This window comes from Pelodiscus sinensis, chromosome 7, assembly GCF_052426305.1.
Source record: "Pelodiscus sinensis isolate ZL-2025 chromosome 7, ASM5242630v1, whole genome shotgun sequence".
Lineage (NCBI taxonomy): Eukaryota > Metazoa > Chordata > Testudines > Trionychidae > Pelodiscus > Pelodiscus sinensis.
In genome coordinates this window covers 2,492,205-2,514,347 of record NC_143058.1, presented here as the reverse complement: position 1 = coordinate 2,514,347, position 22,143 = coordinate 2,492,205, and the positions used below count along the sequence as shown (strand labels likewise).

At 66.2% G+C, this 22,143-nt stretch overlaps 1 protein-coding gene across 1 annotated transcript; it reads left to right on the top strand.

The window, feature by feature from the left end:
• Positions 1-247: 247 nt before the first annotated feature.
• Positions 248-20,811, top strand: PLCD4 (phospholipase C delta 4). The gene is made up of 16 exons (XM_075932973.2): positions 248-412; positions 4,029-4,065; positions 4,663-4,821; positions 5,588-5,816; positions 6,144-6,273; positions 7,778-8,009; positions 8,832-9,033; positions 9,340-9,484; positions 12,937-13,089; positions 15,117-15,275; positions 15,768-15,906; positions 16,935-17,051; positions 17,456-17,634; positions 17,916-18,051; positions 18,181-18,330; positions 18,873-20,811. The coding sequence occupies exons 2-16, from the start codon at positions 4,047-4,049 to the stop codon at positions 18,971-18,973; spliced, it is 2,250 nt and encodes a 749-aa protein (XP_075789088.2). The 5' UTR covers positions 248-412; positions 4,029-4,046; the 3' UTR covers positions 18,974-20,811.
• Positions 20,812-22,143: the final 1,332 nt, after the last annotated feature.

The window sequence follows — 22,143 nt, the reverse complement described above, 5'->3', positions numbered from 1 at the left end:
CGGCCGGTAGTGCAGAGCGCCAAGCGAAACAGGCCAACAGCAGCTGGGGCCAGGTGAGTCTTGCAAACAATCCAGGCCCTGGCGAGCCCTGGGGGGAGGAAAGTGAGTCCCAGAGTCCCAGACTGGGGGCTCCTGTGAGCCGGGGGCTTCTCGCCACACGCAGCCAGCGAGCAGCTGCCTGCACCGTCACTCCAGGCAGGCTGCCAAGTGGCAAGGTGACAAGGAGGCCCTGGCTCTGTGCCTTTAAGGGGAGAAGGAGCCGCCGGGCTGGGCTGAGCTGCTGGGAGATTATTTCTCCTTGCAAGCTCAGCTGCTGGCTCAGTAGCTGCCCGGAGCGCCTGCAGCATGGCACAGGCCCCCCGGAGCGAGGGAGCCCAGACGGGAGCCAGCCCTGCCCAGGCAACAGCAAGAGGTAAGGGCGCCCCGGCAGCCGCAGCACCACTTCTGGGGGAGCGGGGGTGCTGGGGTTCACGGGGCACAGCCCTGGCAGCACCACTTCTGGGGGAGCGGGGGTGTTGGGGTTCACTGGGCACAGCCCTGGCAGCACCACTTCTGGGGAGCGGGGGTGCTGGGGTTCACGGGGCACAGCCCTGGCAGCACCACTTCTGGGGGAGCGGGGGTGCTGGGGTTCACGGGGCACAGCCCTGGCAGCACCACTTCTGGGGGAGCGGGGGTGTTGGGGTTCACTGGGCACAGCCCTGGCAGCACCACTTCTGGGGGAGCGGGGGTGTTGGGGTTCACAGGGCACAGCCCTGGCAGCACCACTTCTGGGGGAGCGGGGGTGTTGGGGTTCACTGGGCACAGCCCTGGCAGCACCACTTCTGGGGGAGCGGGGGTGTTGGGGTTCACGGGGCACAGCCCTGGCAGCACCACTTCTGGGGAGCGGGGGTGCTGGGGTTCACGGGGCACAGCCCTGGCAGCACCACTTCTGGGGGAGCGGGGGTGTTGGGGTTCACGGGGCACAGCCCTGGCAGCACCACTTCTGGGGGAGCGGGGGTGTTGGGGTTCACGGGGCACAGCCCTGGCAGCACCACTTCTGGGGGAGCGGGGGTGTTGGGGTTCACGGGGCACAGCCCTGGCAGCACCACTTCTGGGGGAGCGGGGGTGCTGGGGTTCACGGGGCACAGCCCTGGCAGCACCACTTCTGGGGAGCGGGGGTGTTGGGGTTCACGGGGCACAGCCCTGGCAGCACCACTTCTGGGGAGCGGGGGTGCTGGGGTTCACGGGGCACAGCCCTGGCAGCACCACTTCTGGGGGAGCGGGGGTGTTGGGGTTCACTGGGCACAGCCCTGGCAGCACCACTTCTGGGGAGCGGGGGTGCTGGGGTTCACGGGGCACAGCCCTGGCAGCACCACTTCTGGGGAGCGGGGGTGCTGGGGTTCACGGGGCACAGCCCTGGCAGAGCTGGGAGGTGTCTGCAGGGCAGGGGCATGCAGGGTATGTGTGGGCGTGCGGAGCTCCCGCCGCGTTTACGGCTCTCGCAGGCGGCAGCGGTGGGTTTGGACGGTTTCCCAGCTGGCCTCCCGCAGCCTTAGGTAGCCCAGGCCGCTCAGTGCTGCAGCCCCTTGGCAGCTCCCAGGGCTGTCCCAGTTCCCATCGCCTTCCGGCTCCAGGAGCGCCCGCCTGCACCCCGAGCGATCCGGCCCTGCTTCCCTGTCCCCCTTGGCAGCTTCTTGGGCAGGAGCTGCTGCTTCGCGGAGCCTTCGCTGCCAGCCGAGAGCCTGGGCTTCCTAATGTTCAGCTGCTGCCTAGACGCCATGGTGATGGGCCTTTTACCACTGCCTGGCATGTTCCCCAGCGTGGCAGGGATGGGGGAGGCAGGGCTTGCTCCAAATCCCTGGGGCCAGATGGTTGCCCCCTTCCACCTGAGGGTCCCAAAGCACACTGATGCGCTCAGCATCACGCAGCCTGCTGCAAATGGGGGGAAACTGAGGCACGGGGAGGCCAAGGCTTGGCGAGGTCCCAGTATGAATCTGTGGCAGCCCTCATGCCCCACAGATGCCTCGCCCTGCTCCCAGGGATGGCTGCTGGACAGTGTCTCCATCGCTTGGTGTCCTGGGGGAAGAGATCCGGCCCCCTCCCTGCCAACACCCAGCACGTCCCTGCACCCTGGCACCGCCTGCCTGCCACCAGTGAAGCGCTCTGGGGACCCTACGCTCTGCCCCATCCTCCTCCTCCAGACCCCGCGGGGGCAGGAAATCGCCTGGCTCTGCCTGTGCACTGAGTCCATGGGGCTGAGGGCTCCATCCCCTCCCAGCTGCCTGTTGGACGCTTCCCCTGTGTTCTCCCACCCCCAGCTGTGCCCTTTCCATGAGCAGCTGGGGCAGCTGCTCTTGCCTGGGGCTGAGCCATGCCAGGAGGAGGCCTGCCCCAAAGCGCAGCTGCTGGCTCCAGCCTGGGACACCTGGGGGAGGGCAAAGGCTGCACCTGGAGTCTGGCTGGACGACTGGGGCCCGGATTGCTTCCAGCTTTGGGCGCTCTGCTGAGGAGGCCACCGTGCAGCCAGGTGGGGGGCAAGAGGGGGCTTCTCTCTTCCCGCTGGCTTTCCCCCCATAGAGTCCAGCCGGGACCCCCCCACCGCAGTGGAGTCTGCGAGGCTAATGCCAGAAGGGCGGGGAGCAAAGCAGGGCGCAGAGAAGTCGGGGCCGTTCGCCCGTTGCGCCGGGCTGAGCTGACTCACTGGGGTCTGGCTAAAGCAGCGTCCGCAGAGGCGGCCGGGCCGGGGGACCCCCATCAGGAAGGTGCCCACGCCCTGGGGGGCTGCCTCCAGTCTCGCATGGGCCTGTGAGCGCTGAACGCCAGGCAGATGCCTCCAGCACTGGTGAGATTGCCCCACGCCAGGGACCCACGTGCCCGGCCCAGTCTCTCGGCAGCGTCACCGACACGCCCGGGCCTGGGCACTGTCCCACGGGCTGCGTCGTGGGGTGCTGCCTGCCCTGCTCAGCCCCTTGGGTGCTTGGCACCAGCTGCTGGTGGCAGGCAGGACCCTGACCTGTATGGGCCACTGGTCTGACCCAGGCTGGCCATGGTACTGTGGGGGGAGCAGGCTGGCGCACCCAGCCAGGGGCAGGCGGGATACCAGGCTGCAGGGGGAGGGGGGATTGGTCCTGGGGCAGAGGAGGGGGAGTCCCTGTCCCAGAGGGGGCCTGGGCAGGGGGGTTTCAGCGAACTGTGAGGGCACCTTCCCTTGGCAGGTGCTTCCAACGCTGACACCTGAATGTCTCTGAGCAGGGCTTCGCCTGGAAAGACACGTGAGCCACCCAGCTTGTACCGGCCTGCCAGTGGAACCAGCGCTCTTCCATGAAGGGCGGCTGGAGAACGAAGGGTTCCCACCCAAAAGGAAGCTGCAAAGCCCCCAGTCTCTGTCTGTGGCTGGCTTGACACACCCCTGGAGACAGTCCCAAGGGGCTTTCTGTGTCCACAGCATGGGACACCTGCCATTTCAGCCCCCCGCCCCCAGGGCTGCTGAGTGCTGTGTGTGACGCAGGGGGGGCTGTCTGCTCTGTAACCCAGTGTGCTATGGGGGGGCCTTGCTGGATGCTGGGCTTGGGCCGTGGGTGACTCCACTGGCGGCTGTTTGTAGCACGGCCCAACAGGACAGCGGGTGAGTCACTAGGCAAGGGGCTCCCAACCTGTCCGACGGGTCGCCTCCCAGGAAGGGAGACAAAGGGAGGCAGGTGGAGACCAACCCCGGTCTGGGGGGCAGGGCTCCAGGAGAGGCAGTTTCCGTCTGGGGAGAAGGGGCTAGGGAGGGGGCTGGGATTGCAGGGTCCAGCCACCCCCATCTCAAGGGGGGGCGAAGGCCTCCTGGCCTGAGTCCCTGTAACCAGATGACACCTGTGCTGGGCTGTATCCTGGAGGAGCAATAAACTCCCTCTGTTCTACTGGCTGGCGGAGTCTGTCTGTGCCACTCCGGGGGTGCAGGAGTCGGGGGAACCGTCACACCATGGTCCCGCAGAACAGGCGCTGGTGGGCTGAGACAGGCAGACGTGACGTGGTTCAATGACTCTGGTGTTTTCTCTCGCTAGATTCCTGCTGACAGCACCATGGCGTCGCCCATCCCCCGTGAGTGTCCCCGGAGCCGAATGGCGAGTGGGCAGGGGCGAGGGCATGGCCTGGCTGGGGGGAGGGAAGGGCCACGGAGGGGGGAGTCCAGCCAGGAGCCCGGCGGGTGGCCCTGCCTCGTCCTGATCCCTGGAGGACCAGCAAGCTGGAACGGGGCTGGAGCAGAGAACGCCCAGGAGGCAAAGCGGCGCCTCACGCAGTCCAGCAGACGCAGGTCGACCCCGGACGGCTCCTGGGGACGTTCCGGCACGTGGGAAGTTGGGATATTTGGGACTCTGTCTCCAGGCTGGAGTTTCCCAGGGGACAGACGTTCCCGCGGGGGTCAGCGGGCTCCAGAGAAGACGCCCCACAGCCCAGCAGGAGGAGGCGGGGCTGGGGCTGCCCCACACGTCCCTGTCCCCAGCTGAGGCCCCGCAAGGAGCAGCCTCTTTAGGACAGGCCGGTGCAGGCTGCTCTGGCCCCTGCAGAGGAAAGCAATGGCCCAAGGGAGCCTTAGGACACCCCACGTCGCTGGCTCAGGGGGTGGTAGCCATGCGCTCCCATGGCAGGCCGCTCCCAGCAGCGCAGCCTGAGCCCCGCTCCCCTGGCCCCTCGCAGGCCTCCAGCTGGACGAGACCCTGAGGCAGATGCAGCAGGGGACGACGATGCAGAAGGTGAAGTCCAAGAGCTGGAAGAAGCCGCGGTACTTCAAGCTGCAGGACGACTGCATGACTGTCTGGCACCAGTCTTCTTGCACTTGTGAGGCCAAGTATACCTGTGAGTACAGCCGCGGCTGGGAGCCAGCCCTCAGTAGGGTTCAGAGTGAACGGTGTGGCTGCACCCCAAACCCCATCAGTGTATGCACACCAAGGTGTGTGCGTGTTAAGCGTACAAACATGACCATGAGTACGCGTGTGATTGTGTGGTTGGATGCACACGTGTGTATGTGTCTGTGCAGGTGTGTGCGCATACATGTCCGTGCAGGAAGGTATCGCCCATGTCCCTTCTGGCTGGAGCCTTGAGATTTCCCCTGCTTCGCTGTGTGCTGCTTGGGGTGCCCCTTGCCCGTTGGGAGCGAGCCCGCCCGCAGCAAAGTCCTGGTATGGAGGAGTCACTGAGAGCCCAGGTCCCTGCAGCGTGTGGTCCCTCCGGTCGGACACTCACCGAAATGATCAACCCGCCGCCTGACGAGCCGGGCCACGCAGCAGCCTGCTGCTAACGGCGCGCTCCCCGCCCAAGGGCTTGCAGGCAAATCTGGGACTACAGAGCGACAGGGCGAGTCTGGTCACACAGCAAACGTGAGACCCAGCGTGGCCAGTCTCACGCTTCCCCCAGGGCGTGTGCCCCAGACTGTCAGACCCTCCCTTCTCCAGCCCGGGCCCGAGGGCGCTGAACGGGTCTCCAGACGGCCTCCCCATCGCATAAGGCCTCCCAGCGCTTAGATACCCCGGGACAGAGCCCAGAGCCAGACGGACGGAGGGATGGGGGGGCATCTGGCACAGGCCCCGCCCCCGTGGGCGCCTGACTCGCCCCTCCCCTCCAGTCTCTCTGAGCGAGGTGGAGGCGGTGCGGGAGGGGCACCAGTCGGAGGTGCTGCAGGGCCTGGCAGAGGAGTTCCCGCCCGAGTGCTGCTTCACTGTCGTCTTCCACGGGCGCCGCGGGCACCTGGACCTGGTCGCCGGCTCCCCGCAGGAGGCGCAGTGCTGGGTCCGGGGCCTCCGGCGCCTGCTCGACTTCGTCACCAGCATGGACCAGCAGGAGAAAACGGATCAATATCCTTCTGCCGGCCTGGCCACGCCCTGCCCCCCTGCCCTCGCGGGCCAGGGGACCCAGCTGCCTTGGGGGGAGGCGCTGGCTGCCTCAGTGTCCCCGGGGTGTCTCTTTCCCCGCCAGTGGGGAAGGGCCCCTAGGGCAGGGCTCACGTACGGGGGGCACTGGGCCCCAATGGGTGTGTGGCTCTGCACCCGGCCTGGCTGTGCGTGGGCAGGTCAGTGGCGGGGGGGCTACCACCACTAGCTATGGACAGCACCCGCCTGCCTGTTCCCTTCCCCCCTCAGTGCAGGGTGCCCCCCCCGGTCGCTTTCCTTAGCCCTCAGCAGGTGGATCCGGGACTGGTTCCAGAAGGCCGATAAGAACAGGGACGGGCGCATGAGCTTCCCGGAGGCACGGCAGCTCCTCAGGCTGATGAACATAGACATGAATGAGGACCACGCGCGCCGGATCTTCCAGGTGAGCGCCGGGCCTGGAGGGCAGAGCTGGGGCAGGAAGGGCACCACCGCCTGCCTTGCCCCCAAAGACAGGGGGCAGAGGGCCACAAGGGGCTGGCGGAAGGGCTGCCGCTGTGGGGGCCTTTGTGTCTCGGCTGGAGCCCACAGGGGCCAGCTGCCGAGGTGCACTCAAGAGCCTCTGGATTGAAATCGGCTCCAGAGATTCCCTGAACCCTGGCGTGTCTCTCAAGTCCAGGAGAATCACTCGTGCGAGTGTCTAGCACGTACACTCCCCTCTCTCCAAGCCCTGCTGCTCTCGGACCCAGCCTAGCGGCTAAGAGTCGGATGCAGACTGGGCATGCCGTTGGCCCCTCTGCCTGCCTCCTGGGAGCTAGCAGCCTCCCCCTTGGCTGCGTCTAGACTGCACCCCCGTGTCGGCAGAGGGACGCAGAGCAGGCCCGTCGACATTGCTAATGAAGCGGGGATTGAAATACCCCGCGTGTCCTTAGCATAAACAGGGCCGCCGCTTTTTTTGCGAAACGGAGCTTTTTCGAAAAAAAAAAAAGCGGCAGTCTAGCCGTGGATCTTTCGAAAAATAAACCCTTTTCTGAAAGATCCTGGATGCCTCAAAACATGAGGTTTAAAGGGTCTTTCGGAAAAGGGTTTATTTTTCGAAAGCTCCGTTCTGAAAAAATGCGGCGGCCGTGTTTATGCTAAGGACGCGCAGGGTATTTCAATCCCCGCTTCATTAGCAATGTCGACGGGCCTGCTCTGCGTCCCTCTGCCGACACGGGGGTGCAGTCTAGACGCAGCCCCAGGGACGTTTAAGGGGGACACAGCCTATGAGTTTGGGAGCCCAAGTTGAGGTTTAGAAAAATAGAGGAAAAGACATTTTCCCAACCCTGTCTATTCCCTATCCATCCCCCCGGACTCATCATCCACCCATCTGCCCGTCCACCCATTCATCAGTTCTCAGCATCCAGCCTCCTGCCCATCTCTCCATCCACCCATCTGTACCCTTTATTCATCCATCCACCCACCCCCACCATCTGTACCCATCCGTCCATCCATTCATCCAACTGTACCTATAATACATTTGTCCATGTATAGCCACCATCCATCTGTCTGTCCTGCACCTATCCACCCATCTGCCTGTCCATCCATCTGTACCCATTATACATCCATCCATCCATCCATCTGTCCTGCACCGGTCCATCCATACCCAACATTCGTCTGTCCAGCATCCAGCCATCCATCTGTACCCACCATCCATCCAGCATCCTGCACCCACCCCTGCTGCCATGTTGTACTGCCTGGCTGCCTATAACGCCCATCATGGCATAGTGAAGGGTGGTGAGTGGAGGCCAGATCTCACTGGCTGGCAGAGACGATTTTGGTAGGGGCCTCACGCCCGACTGACAGGATGGTCGGGGGGGGGGGGGGGGTGGTTAGTGCCGGGGGCTGGTCAGTGCCAGGGGCTTGCAGGGTCAGTCCTGAGGCCTGGCCGGGCCCTGCTCTCGCTGCAGGAGGCCGACCGGTCGGAGTCGGAGACGCTGGAGGACGAGGAGTTCGTGCTGTTCTACACGGCGCTGACGCAGCGAGGCGAGGTGCTGCGCATCTTCCAGGAGTTCTCGGAGGCGGGGAAGAAGTTGACCCTGCTGGAGTTTGCGGATTTCCTGCAGCAGGAGCAGCAGGAGACGGAGAACTCCAAGGAGCTGGCCATGCAGCTGATAGACAGATATGAGCCATCCGAGACCGGTGAGGGTCAGAGAGAGGGCAGGGGCCAGTGCCTACAGGGCCTGGTCTGTTTCATGGGCAGAAACGGGCTGTCGGCCTCCCCGGGAACCCTCCGGCTGAATTGCTCTCAGGGCCTGGGCGCAATGGGGCTCACCCCTTCCAGAGCGGCACCCCCTTCTTTGCAGTGCCAGCCTTTTCGTGATCCCCTTGCAGCTGCTGTCAGAGTGGGAAGTGTACGGCCATCAGTGAGCCTGCTCTGCGGGTGTCTCTGGGGGCGGACGGAGACCCTGCAGGGTCCGGGCACATGGGGAGTGGGGGATTGTCTTGGTATTAGATTGTAATAAAACTGCATCTCAGGCTCCCCCCGATTGTCTCTTGCTGCCCAGGAAACGCTGCTCCAAACCGGTGCTGCTAGGAAATTAGACCCCTGGGCACCAGCGGAGCCTCCTGACGGCAGCTGGCCCAGGCTCCAGGGCAGAGCCAAAGGCAGGGAATGTGAATGGGCGGCGAGGACGGGTTTGCATGTGGCGCTGTCGGGCCGACCTGCTGCCAGGGGCTGGGATTCCAGCTGGGTTTATTCCAGTTGCCCGTTGCCCGTTCCCCTGACCCACGGGACAGCTTAGGGAGTTTTTCTCTCTGCCTCTCAGCCTGGTGTTTCGTGAGCTCTAGTCATCGCCAGGATCTCTCCTCTCCCCTTTGGGGAAGGCTGGCCCCACACTTGCCTCCAAGCAGCTAGGAGCACTCTCTTTGCCTGGGCTCACGGCCCTGCTGGAGACGGGTCCCTGGGCAGGCGGGGTGGCCGGACTGAGCTTCCCGGTTCCTTGACGCCTCCTTCGTCCCCAGCCAAGGTGCGCCACATGCTGACCATCGACGGCTTCCTCCTCTACCTGCTCTCGCCAGACGGCGACATCTTCGACCCTGCTCACGAGTCGCTTTGCCAGGACATGACGCAGCCCCTCTGCCACTACTTCATCTCCTCCTCGCACAACACCTACCTCCTGGCGGACCAGCTCCAGGGCCAAAGCAGCATCGAGGGCTACATCAGGTGGGGGGAGAAGGGCCCTGGGGCGTCGCATGGTCTCCGGGGGGCCCAGCGCTGGGTATGCAGGACTGCGGAGGGTCTCTAAGTTCACATGATTGTGGTGCCTTTCCAGCGAGCTGGGAACCCATTGCCCTGAGCATCAGCTCCCCCAGCCCCTTTCTGCAGAGCCCATCGGCCCCGGCCCAGCTCACGTGGGAAACTTGGTTCTCCCCCATGCCCTGCCTGGATGGATAGTCCCGCCGTGTCCCGCCTCGTGGAGAGCTGCTGTAGAGGACAAGGCGGTGGCTCACGGGCATCTCCCTTCGGCAGGGCTCTGAAGCGGGGCTGCCGCTGCGTGGAGGTGGACTGCTGGGACGGGCGCGGCGGGGAGCCCGTTGTGTGCCACGGCCACACGCTCACCTCCCAGATCTCCTTCCAGGACGTGGTGGCCGCCCTGGAGCAATACGCCTTCCAGGTAGGACTGCCCCCGCCAGCCCTGCTATGGCCCGGGGGTGGGTCGCAACAGGGCTCCGGAGGCCCTGAGCATCCTTTTCGCCTCTTGCTACATGGGTCGGGGATATAGGGAAAGCCCAGGCTAGCCCTGCCTACAGGGGTGTTTGCAGGGCCCCTGGTGGGGGCAGCCACTCGCCCCAGGGGAGCTGACTGTGAAGCAGCTGCCACGTTCCGCTCAGAGGTGGCTGCATCACTGTGGCGGGCGAGGCCGTCGTGCCGAGGAAAGGCCCTAGAGCCGTATTAGCGGGTGCCAGGGTGGAGCGTCACCGGCCAAAGCTGAAGTGCTGCAATTGACTCAGGCCCCAGGGTTCCTTCAGCTTCCCGTTCCCTCCTTGGGACTGGGGAGGACACGGGGGTTGTGGCTGCAGGTGCTGCAGATCAGTGTCCCCAGGTTCTGCAGGGGGCTCAGCAGGGGGCTCTGGCTGCAGGGAGCAGGGCGGGGGCTCAGCAGGGGGGCTCTGGCTGCAGGGAGCAGGGTGGGGGCTCAGCAGGGGGGCTCTGGGCTGCAGGGAGCTGGGTGGGGGCTCAGCAGGGGGGCTCTGGCTGCAGGGAGCTGGGTGGGGGCTCAGCAGGGGGGCTCTGGCTGCAGGGAGCAGGGTGGGGGCTCGGCAGGGGGGCTCTGGCTGCAGGGAGCAGGGCGGGGGCTCGGCAGGGGGGCTCTGGCTGCAGGGAGCTGGGTGGGGGCTCAGCAGGGGGGCTCTGGGCTGCAGGGAGCTGGGTGGGGGCTCAGCAGGGGGGCTCTGGCTGCAGGGAGCTGGGTGGGGGCTCAGCAGGGGGGCTCTGGCTGCAGGGAGCAGGGTGGGGGCTCGGCAGGGGGCTCTGGCTGCAGGGAGCTGGGCGGGGGCTCAGCAGGGGGGCTCTGGCTGCAGGGAGCTGGGCGGGGGCTCGGCAGGGGGGCTCTGGCTGCAGGGAGCTGGGCGGGGGCTCAGCAGGGGGGCTCTGGCTGCAGGGAGCAGGGCGGGGGCTCAGCAGGGGGGCTCTGGCTGCAGGGAGCTGGGTGGGGGCTCGGCAGGGGGGCTCTGGCTGCAGGGAGCTGGGTGGGGGCTCAGCAGGGGGGCTCTGGCTGCAGGGAGCAGGGTGGGGGCTCAGCAGGGGGGCTCTGGCTGCAGGGAGCAGGGTGGGGGCTCAGCAGGGGGGCTCTGGCTGCAGGGAGTTGGGCGGGGGCTCGGCAGGGGGGCTCTGGCTGCAGGGAGCAGGGTGGGGGCTCGGCAGGGGGGCTCTGGCTGCAGGGAGCTGGGTGGGGGCTCAGCAGGGGGGCTCCGGGCTGCAGGGAGCAGGGCGAGGGCTCAGCAGGGGGGCTCCGGGCTGCAGCGAGCAGGGCGAGGGCTCGGCAGGGGGGCTCTGGGCTGCAGGGAGCTGGGTGGGGGCTCGGCAGGGGGGCTCTGGCTGCAGGAAGCTGGGTGGGGGCTCAGCAGGGGGGCTCTGGCTGCAGGGAGCAGGGTGGGGGCTCGGCAGGGGGCTCTGGCTGCAGGGAGCTGGGCGGGGGCTCGGCAGGGGGGCTCTGGCTGCAGGGAGCTGGGCGGGGGCTCAGCAGGGGGGCTCTGGCTGCAGGGAGCAGGGCGGGGGCTCAGCAGGGGGGCTCTGGCTGCAGGGAGCTGGGTGGGGGCTCGGCAGGGGGGCTCTGGCTGCAGGGAGCTGGGTGGGGGCTCAGCAGGGGGGCTCTGGCTGCAGGGAGCAGGGTGGGGGCTCAGCAGGGGGGCTCTGGCTGCAGGGAGCAGGGTGGGGGCTCAGCAGGGGGGCTCTGGCTGCAGGGAGCTGGGCGGGGGCTCAGCAGGGGGGCTCTGGCTGCAGGGAGCAGGGTGGGGGCTCGGCAGGGGGGCTCTGGCTGGAGGGAGCTGGGTGGGGGCTCAGCAGGGGGGCTCCGGGCTGCAGGGAGCAGGGCGAGGGCTCGGCAGGGGGGCTCCGGGCTGCAGCGAGCAGGGCGAGGGCTCGGCAGGGGGGCTCTGGGCTGCAGGGAGCTGGGTGGGGGCTCGGCAGGGGGGCTCTGGCTGCAGGGAGCTGGGTGGGGGCTCAGCAGGGGGGCTCTGGCTGCAGGGAGCAGGGCGGGGGCTCAGCAGGGGGGCTCTGGCTGCAGGGAGCTGGGTGGGGGCTCATCAGGGGGGCTCTGGGCTGCAGGGAGCTGGGTGGGGGCTCAGCAGGGGGGCTCTGGCTGCAGGGAGCTGGGTGGGGGCTCAGCAGGGGGGCTCTGGCTGCAGGGAGCAGGGCGGGGGCTCAGCAGGGGGGCTCTGGCTGCAGGGAGCTGGGTGGGGGCTCAGCAGGGGGGCTCTGGCTGCAGGGAGCTGGGTGGGGGCTCTGCAGGGGGGCTCTGGCTGCAGGGAGCAGGGCGGGGGCTCAGCAGGGGGGCTCTGGCTGCAGGGAGCTGGGTGGGGGCTCAGCAGGGGGGCTCTGGCTGCAGGGAGCAGGGTGGGGGCTCTGCAGGGGGGCTCTGGCTGCAGGGAGCAGGGTGGGGGCTCTGCAGGGGGGCTCTGGCTGCAGGGAGCTGGGTGGGGGCTCAGCAGGGGGGCTCTGGCTGCAGGGAGCAGGGCGAGGGCTCAGCAGGGGGGCTCTGGGCTGCAGGGAGCAGGGCGGGGGCTCAGCAGGGGGGCTCTGGCTGCAGGGAGCAGGGCGGGGGCTCAGCAGGGGGGCTCTGGCTGCAGGGAGCTGGGTGGGGGCTCAGCAGGGGGGCTCTGGCTGCAGGGAGCAGGGTGGGGGCTCTGCAGGGGGGCTCTGGCTGCAGGGAGCAGGGTGGGGGCTCTGCAGGGGGGCTCTGGCTGCAGGGAGCTGGGTGGGGGCTCGGCAGGGGGGCTCTGGCTGCAGGGAGCTGGGTGGGGGCTCAGCAGGGGGGCTCTGGCTGCAGGGAGCAGGGTGGGGGCTCTGCAGGGGGGCTCTGGCTGCAGGGAGCAGGGTGGGGGCTCTGCAGGGGGGCTCTGGCTGCAGGGAGCTGGGTGGGGGCTCAGCAGGGGGGCTCTGGGCTGCAGGGAGCAGGGCGGGGGCTCGGCAGGGGGGCTCTGGGCTGCAGGGAGCAGGGCGGGGGCTCAGCAGGGGGGCTCTGGCTGCAGGGAGCTGGGTGGGGGCTCAGCAGGGGGGCTCTGGCTGCAGGGAGCAGGGTGGGGGCTCAGCAGGGGGGCTCTGGGCTGCAGGGAGCAGGGCGGGGGCTCAGCAGGGGGGCTCTGGGCTGCAGGGAGCAGGGCGGGGGCTCAGCAGGGGGGCTCTGGCTGCAGGGAGCAGGGCGGGGCACTGCTGCCCTCCTGGGCCGGGAGGGACATTTTTAGGCCTTGCCTTCCCTAGGAAGCCAGGTGGTTTCTTCCCTGGCACATGGCAGCCCTGGCTGGTTCCTGCGGGAGGCCGTGGCAGCAGGCGGAGGGGAACCAGAGGCCCTGCCCTGGTCTCTGCCCTGCCCCAGGGACCAGGAGCTGCGGGCGTTTTGCTTTGCAGGCGTCCGACTACCCCGTCATCCTGTCCCTGGAGAACCACTGTGGCCCGGAGCAGCAGCACGCCCTGGCGCAGCACCTCACGGGCATCCTGGGAGAGCGGCTGCTCACGGCCCCCCTCGAGGGCTGGGACCCCGCCCGGCTGCCTTCGCCAGAGGTAGGGCAGAGCCTGAGGGGCTGTGGCTGGGTGGCTTCCCCAGGACGCTGAGCTCGCCTGGCCCCTCGTCTCAGCCCCTCCACCCCGCTGGTGACAGCTGCCCCCGCCCCCCACACCAGCAAGTCTGCCCTGAGCGCACCGAGAGCGCAGCCAGCCATTGCCAGCAGGGCCCTGGGGGAGCTCTTCTTTGGGGGGGGCGGGCTGTGGGGCACACTGGGGGAGGTGGAGTTGCATTTCCTCCCTTCTCCAATGGGGGCGCTCTCCTGAATCCATCTGCCATCCCTGCCCATGCAGGGTCCATCCCCTATGCCATGTCCTGCATCCCTCCCCCTCTATCCACTCCCCCTGCATCCCTCCCCTCCATCTCTCCCCTGCATCCCTCCCCCTCTATCCACTCCCCCTGCATCCCTCCCCCTCTATCCACTCCCCTGCATCCCTCCCCTCCATCTCTCCCCTGCATCCCTCCCCTCCATCTCTCCCCCTGCATCCCTCCCCCTCTATCCACTCCCCCTGCATCCCTCCCCTCTATCTCTCCCCCCCCCTGCATCCCTCCCCTCCATCTCTCCCCTCCCCCCTGCATCCCTCCCCCTCTATCCACTCCCCCTGCATCCCTCCCCTCCATCTCTCCCCCTGCATCCCTCCCCTCCATCTCTCCCCCCCCCTCCCCCTGCATCCCTCCCCCTCTATCCACTCCCCCTGCATCCCTCCCCCTCTATCCACTCCCCCTGTATCCGCTCCCCTCCATCCCTCCCCTGCATCCGCTCCCCTCCATCCCTTCTCTCCATCTCTCCCCCTCCATCCCTCCCACTGCGGCCTCCCCTGTCCGTTACTGGATTCCCATGGGGGCAGGCAGATCACTGTTGCACCCACTGGTGTGTGTCTGCCCCGCATTCGGTGCAGAGTGGCCAGGTGAGGCGTCTGATGAAAGCTGAGGCCGTGCTGGTTCTGTTTGTGCTACTCGTATGGGTTTTGGGGTGTGACGTTACGAGCAGGGGCTCTGTGCTTGTATTCTTCCCTTCAGCCTGGGAGAGACACAGCAGCAGGCATCCACCACCGATTGAGGGGTGTAATCCAGGGGCGTCTGGGGGCACTGCTGAGGGGTCAGCTCAGGGCAGATTGCTTAGAGCCAGGGCTGCTCACAGCCCAAGACAGGGCGTCCTCCAAACCAGCCACCCCGAGAACTTCTGTTTGCCACGTGGGCCAGCAAGGAGTCACCCCGCAACAGCCCAGTTCTCCTGTGTCACGACCAGCACCGCTCCTGACACCGGGGAGGGGTCCTGAAAACCCATCTCCCAACTCCCAACAGGTTCTCCCAGTCCCAAAGGACCCGCCACAGTCCCGGGGCAAGTTACAGCTCGGATCTTACCCCAAAGAGCTCGCTGGGCCCGTCCGTTAGAATCCACAGTCGGGAGGGAGGGAGCGAGTTAGCGCTTGGTGCCGGCTTGTGGACAAGGTGGAAGAAAGTGCTGGGTTAAGCCCCGTCTCTGGAGCACAGGCGCTGCTGGGAGGGGCCATCCATCCGTCCTTTGTTCCAAGCCTTGGTTCACAGCAAAGACCCTGAGAAGTTTTGGGCTGACGACGCTGGAGGAGCCCCCAGGGCCCTTTCTACGTGCTGGGCCATGGCGGGTCTCCCATTGCTCCCTGCGGGGACACACAGCTCCAAGATGGAGTTTGTCACGGGCCCCTGGCTCAGGCCGTTCTAGGCAGACGCCAGGGCCCATGTTCCACGTGGAGGTTTGCAGGAAAGTCCATTCCGTGCTGCTGGTGCCGCCTGTGCTTCCTGTTCATTGCCCCTTGCTGGGCCAAGCAGCCGGACTAGCCCTGCCCGACACGCTGGCTGGGGCACGGTGGGATCTGAAAGGCAGACCCAGCCGGTGACCCCACGCTGATACCCGCCCGCAATCACGCCACCAGACCCGCAAGCCAGGTGCTTTGCACACGCATCTCGCTCGGCCCGCGTGGTGCACCGTGTGCTGCAGGCATGTCACATGGCCTGGACCCTGCCTCCGTCTCCCCGTGTCCGGCAGGCGCTGAGAGGAAAGATCCTGCTGAAGGGGAAGCAGGCAGAGAGCCCCGCACACTCGCTCAGTGGGCAGCCGGACGAGGCCACGGAGGGGGACGTGTTGGAGGAGGAGGAGGAGGAAGGGCTGGAGGCGGAGGGAGAGAGACAGAGTCACGAGGCCAAGGTACAGACGCGCCCCCCCCTCAGCTGGGGGCACCTCCCCGGGGCGTGGGCTCTCAATGGAAGGCTGCTCTCCGTGGGCACTGGCCAGCTGGTGGCATCGTCCCATAGAGCGCTAACATCTTCTTGCACCCTGCCCTGGGCTTCTGTGGGGCCCATGGTGTGCCACCCAGGCCCCAGAACGCTCCCAGACACTGGGGAATGCCAGGCCAGGCCAGGAGCTGTCCCAGCCCGGCTCCAAGCCTCCATAAGCCACCCAGGGGGTTGGGCTTTTGCCAGGACTTATCCTGGTGACCCTGAGATTGGCAGCCCAGGGGCTTGGCCCACGGTGGTGCGAGCAGCCAGCAGAGCCCACAGGTCGGTGTGCACGCACACAGCAGCCATGGCTTTCCCGGGGCGCTGGCTCTGCCCAGGGCCCCGCTGGCTCAGCCGGTGCTGCGGGTGCCGGCGCCACGGGCCTTGCCCCGGGCTCTGACCCACTTGGCACATGTCCCAGGTCAACGCGCTGTCCGACTGGGTCGTGTACTGCCGCAGCGTCCCCTTCCGCAGCTTCCGGCAGGCCCGCGCCTGCCGCCAGCCCTACGAGATGGCCTCTCTGTCCGAGCCCAGAGCCAGGAAACTGATCAAGGAGGCTGGTAAGGGGGGAGTGTCCCTGGCAGGGTGGTGCTCAGAGGCAAGCCCAAACACTCAGGGGCCAGGCCAGGGCTCCCCTGCTGGAACCCCAGAGCTCTGGCTGCGGGGCAGGGCAGAGCTAGCCTCCTGGCCTGCAGCAGCCCCCCAGCCGAGTGATGGGCTGTCAGGCCCTGTTCCTGAGGCACCGATGGCCTGAAATCCATTGGCAACAGGGGCAGGGTCCCTGGGTTCTAGCCCAGCTCTGGGAGGGGAGTGGGGTGTAGTGGTTAGAGCAGTGGGTGCTGGAACTTCTGCATTCTGTCGCAGGTTCTGCCAGTGCCCCTCTGGGAGCTGCGGCCAGGCCTCCCCCACCCCGTGCCTCAGTGTCCCCTGCCACCCAATGAGGCTGATAATGCTGAGATCCCGGCAGGGGAGCATCCTGGGGCCCGAGGGGAAGCTGCGTTAACCAAGGCCCTGTGGGGAGGGTGCCTGGCCTGTGCCAGACCCCAGGTGTCTGGGTCACAGTCCGGGCTGGAAAGTGCCCTGCTGCGGGGGGCAGCTCCGAGGCCGTCAGTCCCGTCAGTCCCTTGCAGCCTGGCCAGATCCACCCCCTTGCAGCTGGATCCTCAGCCCCTCTTGGGCTCACTGGGCCTGGCATACAGCGTCCCAGCTCTGCTCAGCCCCTCTGCCCGGGGCAGCTCCGGCTCAGTGGGGTCCGGCCAGCCCTGGTGCAGCCAGTAGGGGGGTCCAGCCAGTGGCTGGGGCTCTGACCTGCATGCCCAGCGTGAAGCCCCTTGCCCACGGGGCGCTCATCCTGGGGCGCTCATCCTGGGGCAGCCCTGGCCAGTCAGCTCCGTGCCCAGGCGGATGCGGGGGTGGGCTCTGCAGGCTGGGGTGGGGAGGCCTTGGAGTTAGTCAGAGGGGTAGGTGCGGGGTACCCGGGAGGGGGCCCTGGGGGGGGAGTCAGTGAGGCCGTGGGGGGGAGGGGCGAAGGATGCCTGTGTGGGAGGGGTCGGTGAGCCTAGGAGTGACCGTCTCTCTCTGCCCCTAGGGAACGAGTTTGTCTGCCACAACGCCCGGCAGCTGACGCGCATCTACCCCCGAGGGCTGCGGGCGGACTCCTCCAACTACGACCCGCAGGAGATGTGGAACGTGGGCTGCCAGCTCGGTAGGGCCGGTGGCGAAGGGCAGGAGCCTGGTCCCGAGTGCAAGAGACCAGGTCTGGGGCCCCGGGGCCCAGCGCGAGAACCAGGTGCTGGCCAATCCGACCCAGCCGTGGCCGGGCTGGGGCCCAGGACCCCCCGGGATCCGCCAGCAACGCTTGGGTGGCTGCTGGGCACATGGACGGGGCCCCACGGGCTGGGCAAGTGCTGCTACCGCCCCCGCCCTGGCCGCAGCCGCCCTCTTCCCTTCCTGTCCTAAGCTGCTGGGTGCTGGTTGAGCCGGGGGCTCCGGCTGGGGGCGGAGGGAGCTTGAGGCTCAAGGCAGGTCAGGATGTTCCTAGAGCTTGTGGGGAGCCCTGGCAGGAAGCGGCGTCCGACCCCCACCGGCGCCTTCCGCCTTCCCCCGCAGTGGCCTTGAACGTGCAGACGGCCGGGGCGGAGATGGATCTGAGCGACGGGCTCTTCCGGCAGAACGGCCGCTGCGGCTACGTGCTGAAGCCGGCGTTCCTGAGGGATGAAGGAACCACCTTCGACCCTGCCGATTCCCGGAGCTGGGCCGGGGGCGGCCCCTGGAGCCTGGAGATTCAGGTACCCCGGCCTCCGGAGGGCAGAACCGTGCTGCCCAAGGGCCTTTCGCCAGCACGAGGAGGGGAAATGGGGCAGGTGGTGCCTGGTGGGAGGGAGTGGGGGAGGGAGGCAGGTGTCTCATCACCCCCTTGGGGCAGCCGTGGCCTGTGGGAGAGACGCCCGGAGACATGGGTCTGGGCCCAGCTGCCGGGCCTGGGTGCAGCGTCCCAGGCAGCATGTGGCGAGCAGCCGGGCCCTCCCAGAGCTCCCGGGCCCTCGCTCCAGTGCGCGGTGTCCCGCAGGTTATCAGCGGGCAGCAGCTCCCCAAAGCGGCCAACAGCACGGCCAGGTCCATCATGGACCCGCTGGTGCGCGTGGAGATCCATGGCGTCCCTGCCGACCAGGCCAAGGAGGAGACCAAGTACGTCAGTAACAACGGTGAGTCTGGCCCAGCCGGCTGGGGCAAGGCACCGGCCTCGGCCCGTGAGCCTGTCTTCCTTCAGGGCAGCCCTCCCGCCGCCAGCCCCCAGGCTCCCAGCCCCGGCCCATCACTGCCTCCCCCTCCAGGCTTCAACCCCAGCTGGGAGGAGACGCTGCAGTTCACAGTGCGCGTCCCCGAACTGGCCCTCGTGCGCTTCGTGGTGGAGGATTATGACAGGATGTCCAGGAACGACTTCATGGGCCAGTTCACCCTGCCGTTCACGAGCATCAGAGCAGGTGAGCGCCAGACCCACGGCTCACGGCTCACTCTGCCCAGCGCCGGGGGCTCGGCGGGGGCAGGGGGCAGAGCTCAGCCTCGCCGTGGCATTGCCAGGGGATGCCAGCTGCCAAAGCTGGGCAGTAGCTCATCAGAGGAGCAAGCTGGAGCAAGAGGTATATGCCTCTGATCACCCCCACGGAGAGAGGGAGGTGGAGCAGGCAGCGTGGGGAAGCAGGCGGGTCACGGAGGGATTGCGAAGGGCAGAGGAAAGGAGACCTCCAGCCAGTCTGGGATGCAGGGAGGGAGATGGGACTGTGGAGGGGCTGATGGGGACCCACAGGGGGACGTCGGGCGCTGCTGATGCTGCGCTAGAGAAGGGCACGGCCTGAATGCTGGGGAGGAGCAGGAAACCCGGTGCTGGGGGCAGTTGAAATCAGGCTGGGGAAGCCCGGCAGAGTAGATCCGCGGGGAGCATCGCATGGCCAGGCCAGGACCCCCTCACCTTGTCTCCACCGCAGCCCTGCAGCTCAACCCCATCTCGCCGGTGTCTCCTCGGCAGGGTACCGGCACATCCACCTGCTCTCCAGGGACGGCACGGCCATGCCGCCCTCCTCGCTCTTTGTTCACATCAAGATCACGGAGCTTCCCGAGCCCGAGTAGCAGCCGAGTGGGTCGCGCTAGCCTCCTGCCCTCTGCCCCGCCTGGGACGGGCCCTGTCCCGACAGCTGCTGGAGAGAAGCCGCCCGGCCCTGCCCGCCCCCTGCCAGGAGGCGGCTGGAGAAGCAGCTGCTTCGCACGACGCTTCTTTTCTTTTTGCCCCGTCTGTAGCCTTGGGGCTGCCGCTATTTCGGCCCTGACTTGAGCCGGCTGGGAGACAGGAGCCTGTTCCTTGTCAAGCGGCTCCCACCTGACCTCTGCCCCGCTCTGCGCGAGGCTGCGGGTGGCCGTGGGGCCTGGCCACCGGGAGGGAGGCTCAGGGGAGTTTGCACGTCCCACCCAGTAGCACCCGGCATTAGAAGAAGCCCAGCCCCAGCTCCGCAGCTAGGATCAGGCCAGCTCTGGTTTCCAGCACCTCCCCTCTCCCACCTCCAGCGGCCCTGTCCGTGTTCCTTGGCTTGCAATATCCTCACACAGGGATCGGGGCCTCTCTGCCAGGCGCTGCCTAGACCCGAAAAGGCCCCTGCCCCAGAGAGCGTCCAATGGGAGGAAAGGACACGAGCCACCTGGGGCAGACGGGTGGGGGGGAAGAGCTCAAGGAAAGCAGGTGCTTGGCCGGATGGGTGGGGTCAGGGCCCCAGATGCCAGCCATTGATTGTCCCCGGTAGAGCAAGGGCGGAGCTGGCAGCCACCCCCCCGGGGCATGGGCAGCTGATCTCAGTTTTGGGGGGGGGTACTCGGTGCACCAGGTGTGTGTAGCCTTCTCTGGGGAAGCGGCAGAGCAGGGCCTGGCCAGCAGGGAATAGCCTCCGTGTCCATCAGCTGGGGACGTCCTGAGGTCCCCTGTGGTCCAATTCTCCCTCATGCTTGAAGCTGGGGTTGGGGACGGGGCTGCACCCGCCCCACCGCTCTACGAACGGCCCCCGCCTGCAGGGCTGGCACTGAGCCGGCTGGGGGGGAGCTCTTTTCTGTCCCTTTTGGCGCTTGTCCTGTTCTCTTCCCTTGCTGCTGCCCGGTGCCCCAGGGAGACGCAACGTGCCTCCCGCCGCATGCAGAGCCCTACGGCCACAGCCACCCTCCCCCCATCTCCGCACACGTCCCGGGCTGCGTGTGGAAGGGAACAGCGGCAGGGCTCAGGGCATTTTTGAAATTCATAACGTGCAGAGGCCCTGAGGTGCCAGGCCCAGTGTTGCTGGGGGCACCAACCTGCCCTGCCCAGAGGCACGTGCCCGGGGCTCACTCATGACACACATTAAGCCCTGCACACCACCAGCAATATGTATCCAGGGAGCCCTCTGCCAGGCCTGCAGCTCCAGTCTTGTTCCTCCCCACCATGCCTGCAAGAACCAGCCCCGGCAGGATGTGGGGGTGACAAGAAGTCCACCAGCATGTGGACAAGGGCGATCCAGGGGATAGCGCGTACTCAGCCCTTCAGAAAGCCTTTGACGGGCTCTGAGGTGAAGCAAGCTGCCATGGGATCGGAGGGAGGGTTTCCGCGTTAGCAGCTCGTTAAAAGACAGAAAACAAAGGGGAGGGGCAGGTTCAGCACAGTCATAAAGGATCAGGAAAAGGGGGTCAACAGAGAGTCAGCAAACTTTGCAGACGAGGCGAAATTGTTCAAGATAAGTAAGTTCAACGCTAATGGCAGAGCATTCCAAAGGGATCTCACCACACTGAGCGACTGGGCAGGACCATGGCGAGTGAAATCCAGCGTCGCTAAACACACGGCAGTGCGCAGTGGGAAGAATAATCCGCACTGACAGAAAAGGAGGTCTACGCTATCCGCTGGGAAAGGGCTGGGAGCCAGAGGAGAGTTCCCCGAAAGTGTCCCCTCAGGCTGCGTTGACACTGCAGGCTTTTGGCGGCAGAGAGGACGCTAGTGCAGCGCTCGTTAGCGTTTGTCACGCTGCCATTTTGCGCAAAAACAAGCAGCGTAGACGGGTCCATTTTGCGCAAAAACCCCTTTTGTGCAAAATCCTGTAGCCCTCCTTTTTTGAGGCATAAGGGATCTTGTGCAAAAGGGGTTTTTTTGCGCCAAACGGACCCATGGACACGGCTTGTTTTTGCACAAAAACCTCTTGCGATATGCAAATGACAGTGTGACAAATGCTAATGAGCGCTTCATTAGCATACTCTCTGCCGGCAAAAGCCTGCAGTGTCAACCTAGCCTCAGTGTGCAGCAGCCGTCAAAAAAGTGAACAGTGTGGTGAGAATCGTTAGGAAAAAGACTGCTAAGAATGCTGAAAATATCCTATTGCCCCTGCATACATCCGTGGTACGCCCACACCTGGAATACGGTCTGTAGGTCTGGTCACCCCATCATTAACCCCCCCAGATATCATTGGGAAAGATCAGAGAAGGGCAACAGAAATGCTCCCAGGGATGCAATGGCTGCCAGCTGAGGAGAGGTTGCAAAGCCTGGGGCTGTGTACCCTGGAATAGGATCTGAGGGGGGTCTCTAAACCCTGACTGGTGTGGAGAAAAGGAACAGAGAAGTGGTGTTTACCCTGCACATCACACAAGAATCAGGGGTCCCTGAGGAAATTCACAGACAGCAGGGTTAAAACAAACCAAAGGAAGTATTTCTTCATCCAGTGCACAGGCAACCTGTGGAACTCCCTGCCAGGGGATGATGTGAAGAAAGTTCCTGGAGGACAGGTCCATCGGTGGCTATTAGCCAGGAGGGGCAGGGACACAGCCCCCTGCGCTAGGTGGCTCTAGCCTCGCTCTGCCAGAAGCTGAGACTGGCTGACGGGCTGGGTTACTCAATAGTTGCCTTGTTCTGTTCATTCCCGCTGAAGCACCGGGTCCTGGCCACGGTCAGCTGAGCAGGATGGACCATTGGTCTGAGCAGGTCTGGCTGGTCTTGTGTTCTGGACACACAGTGATGTCCTGGCCCCAAAGCAGCAGCCGAGGAGCTCCCAGGGAAGTAGAATGGCTGGGATAGCACCAGAGCTGGAGGCTATATTCTAGAGGAGAAAGCTCGGGCCAAAATCCCCCGTCTGGAGCTGTTGCACCGGTCAGCAGGAGAGCTGTAGGCCCCGATGGCTGTACACTGCAGCCCTTCCAGCACCCCCTCTGCCCCACCCTTCTGTTCTCTTCCCCTCGCTCCAAGTTCTGCTCCAGAAACCTCGCCTGGTTCTGCTGCTCCTCTCCGCTTTGCTTTCCTCATC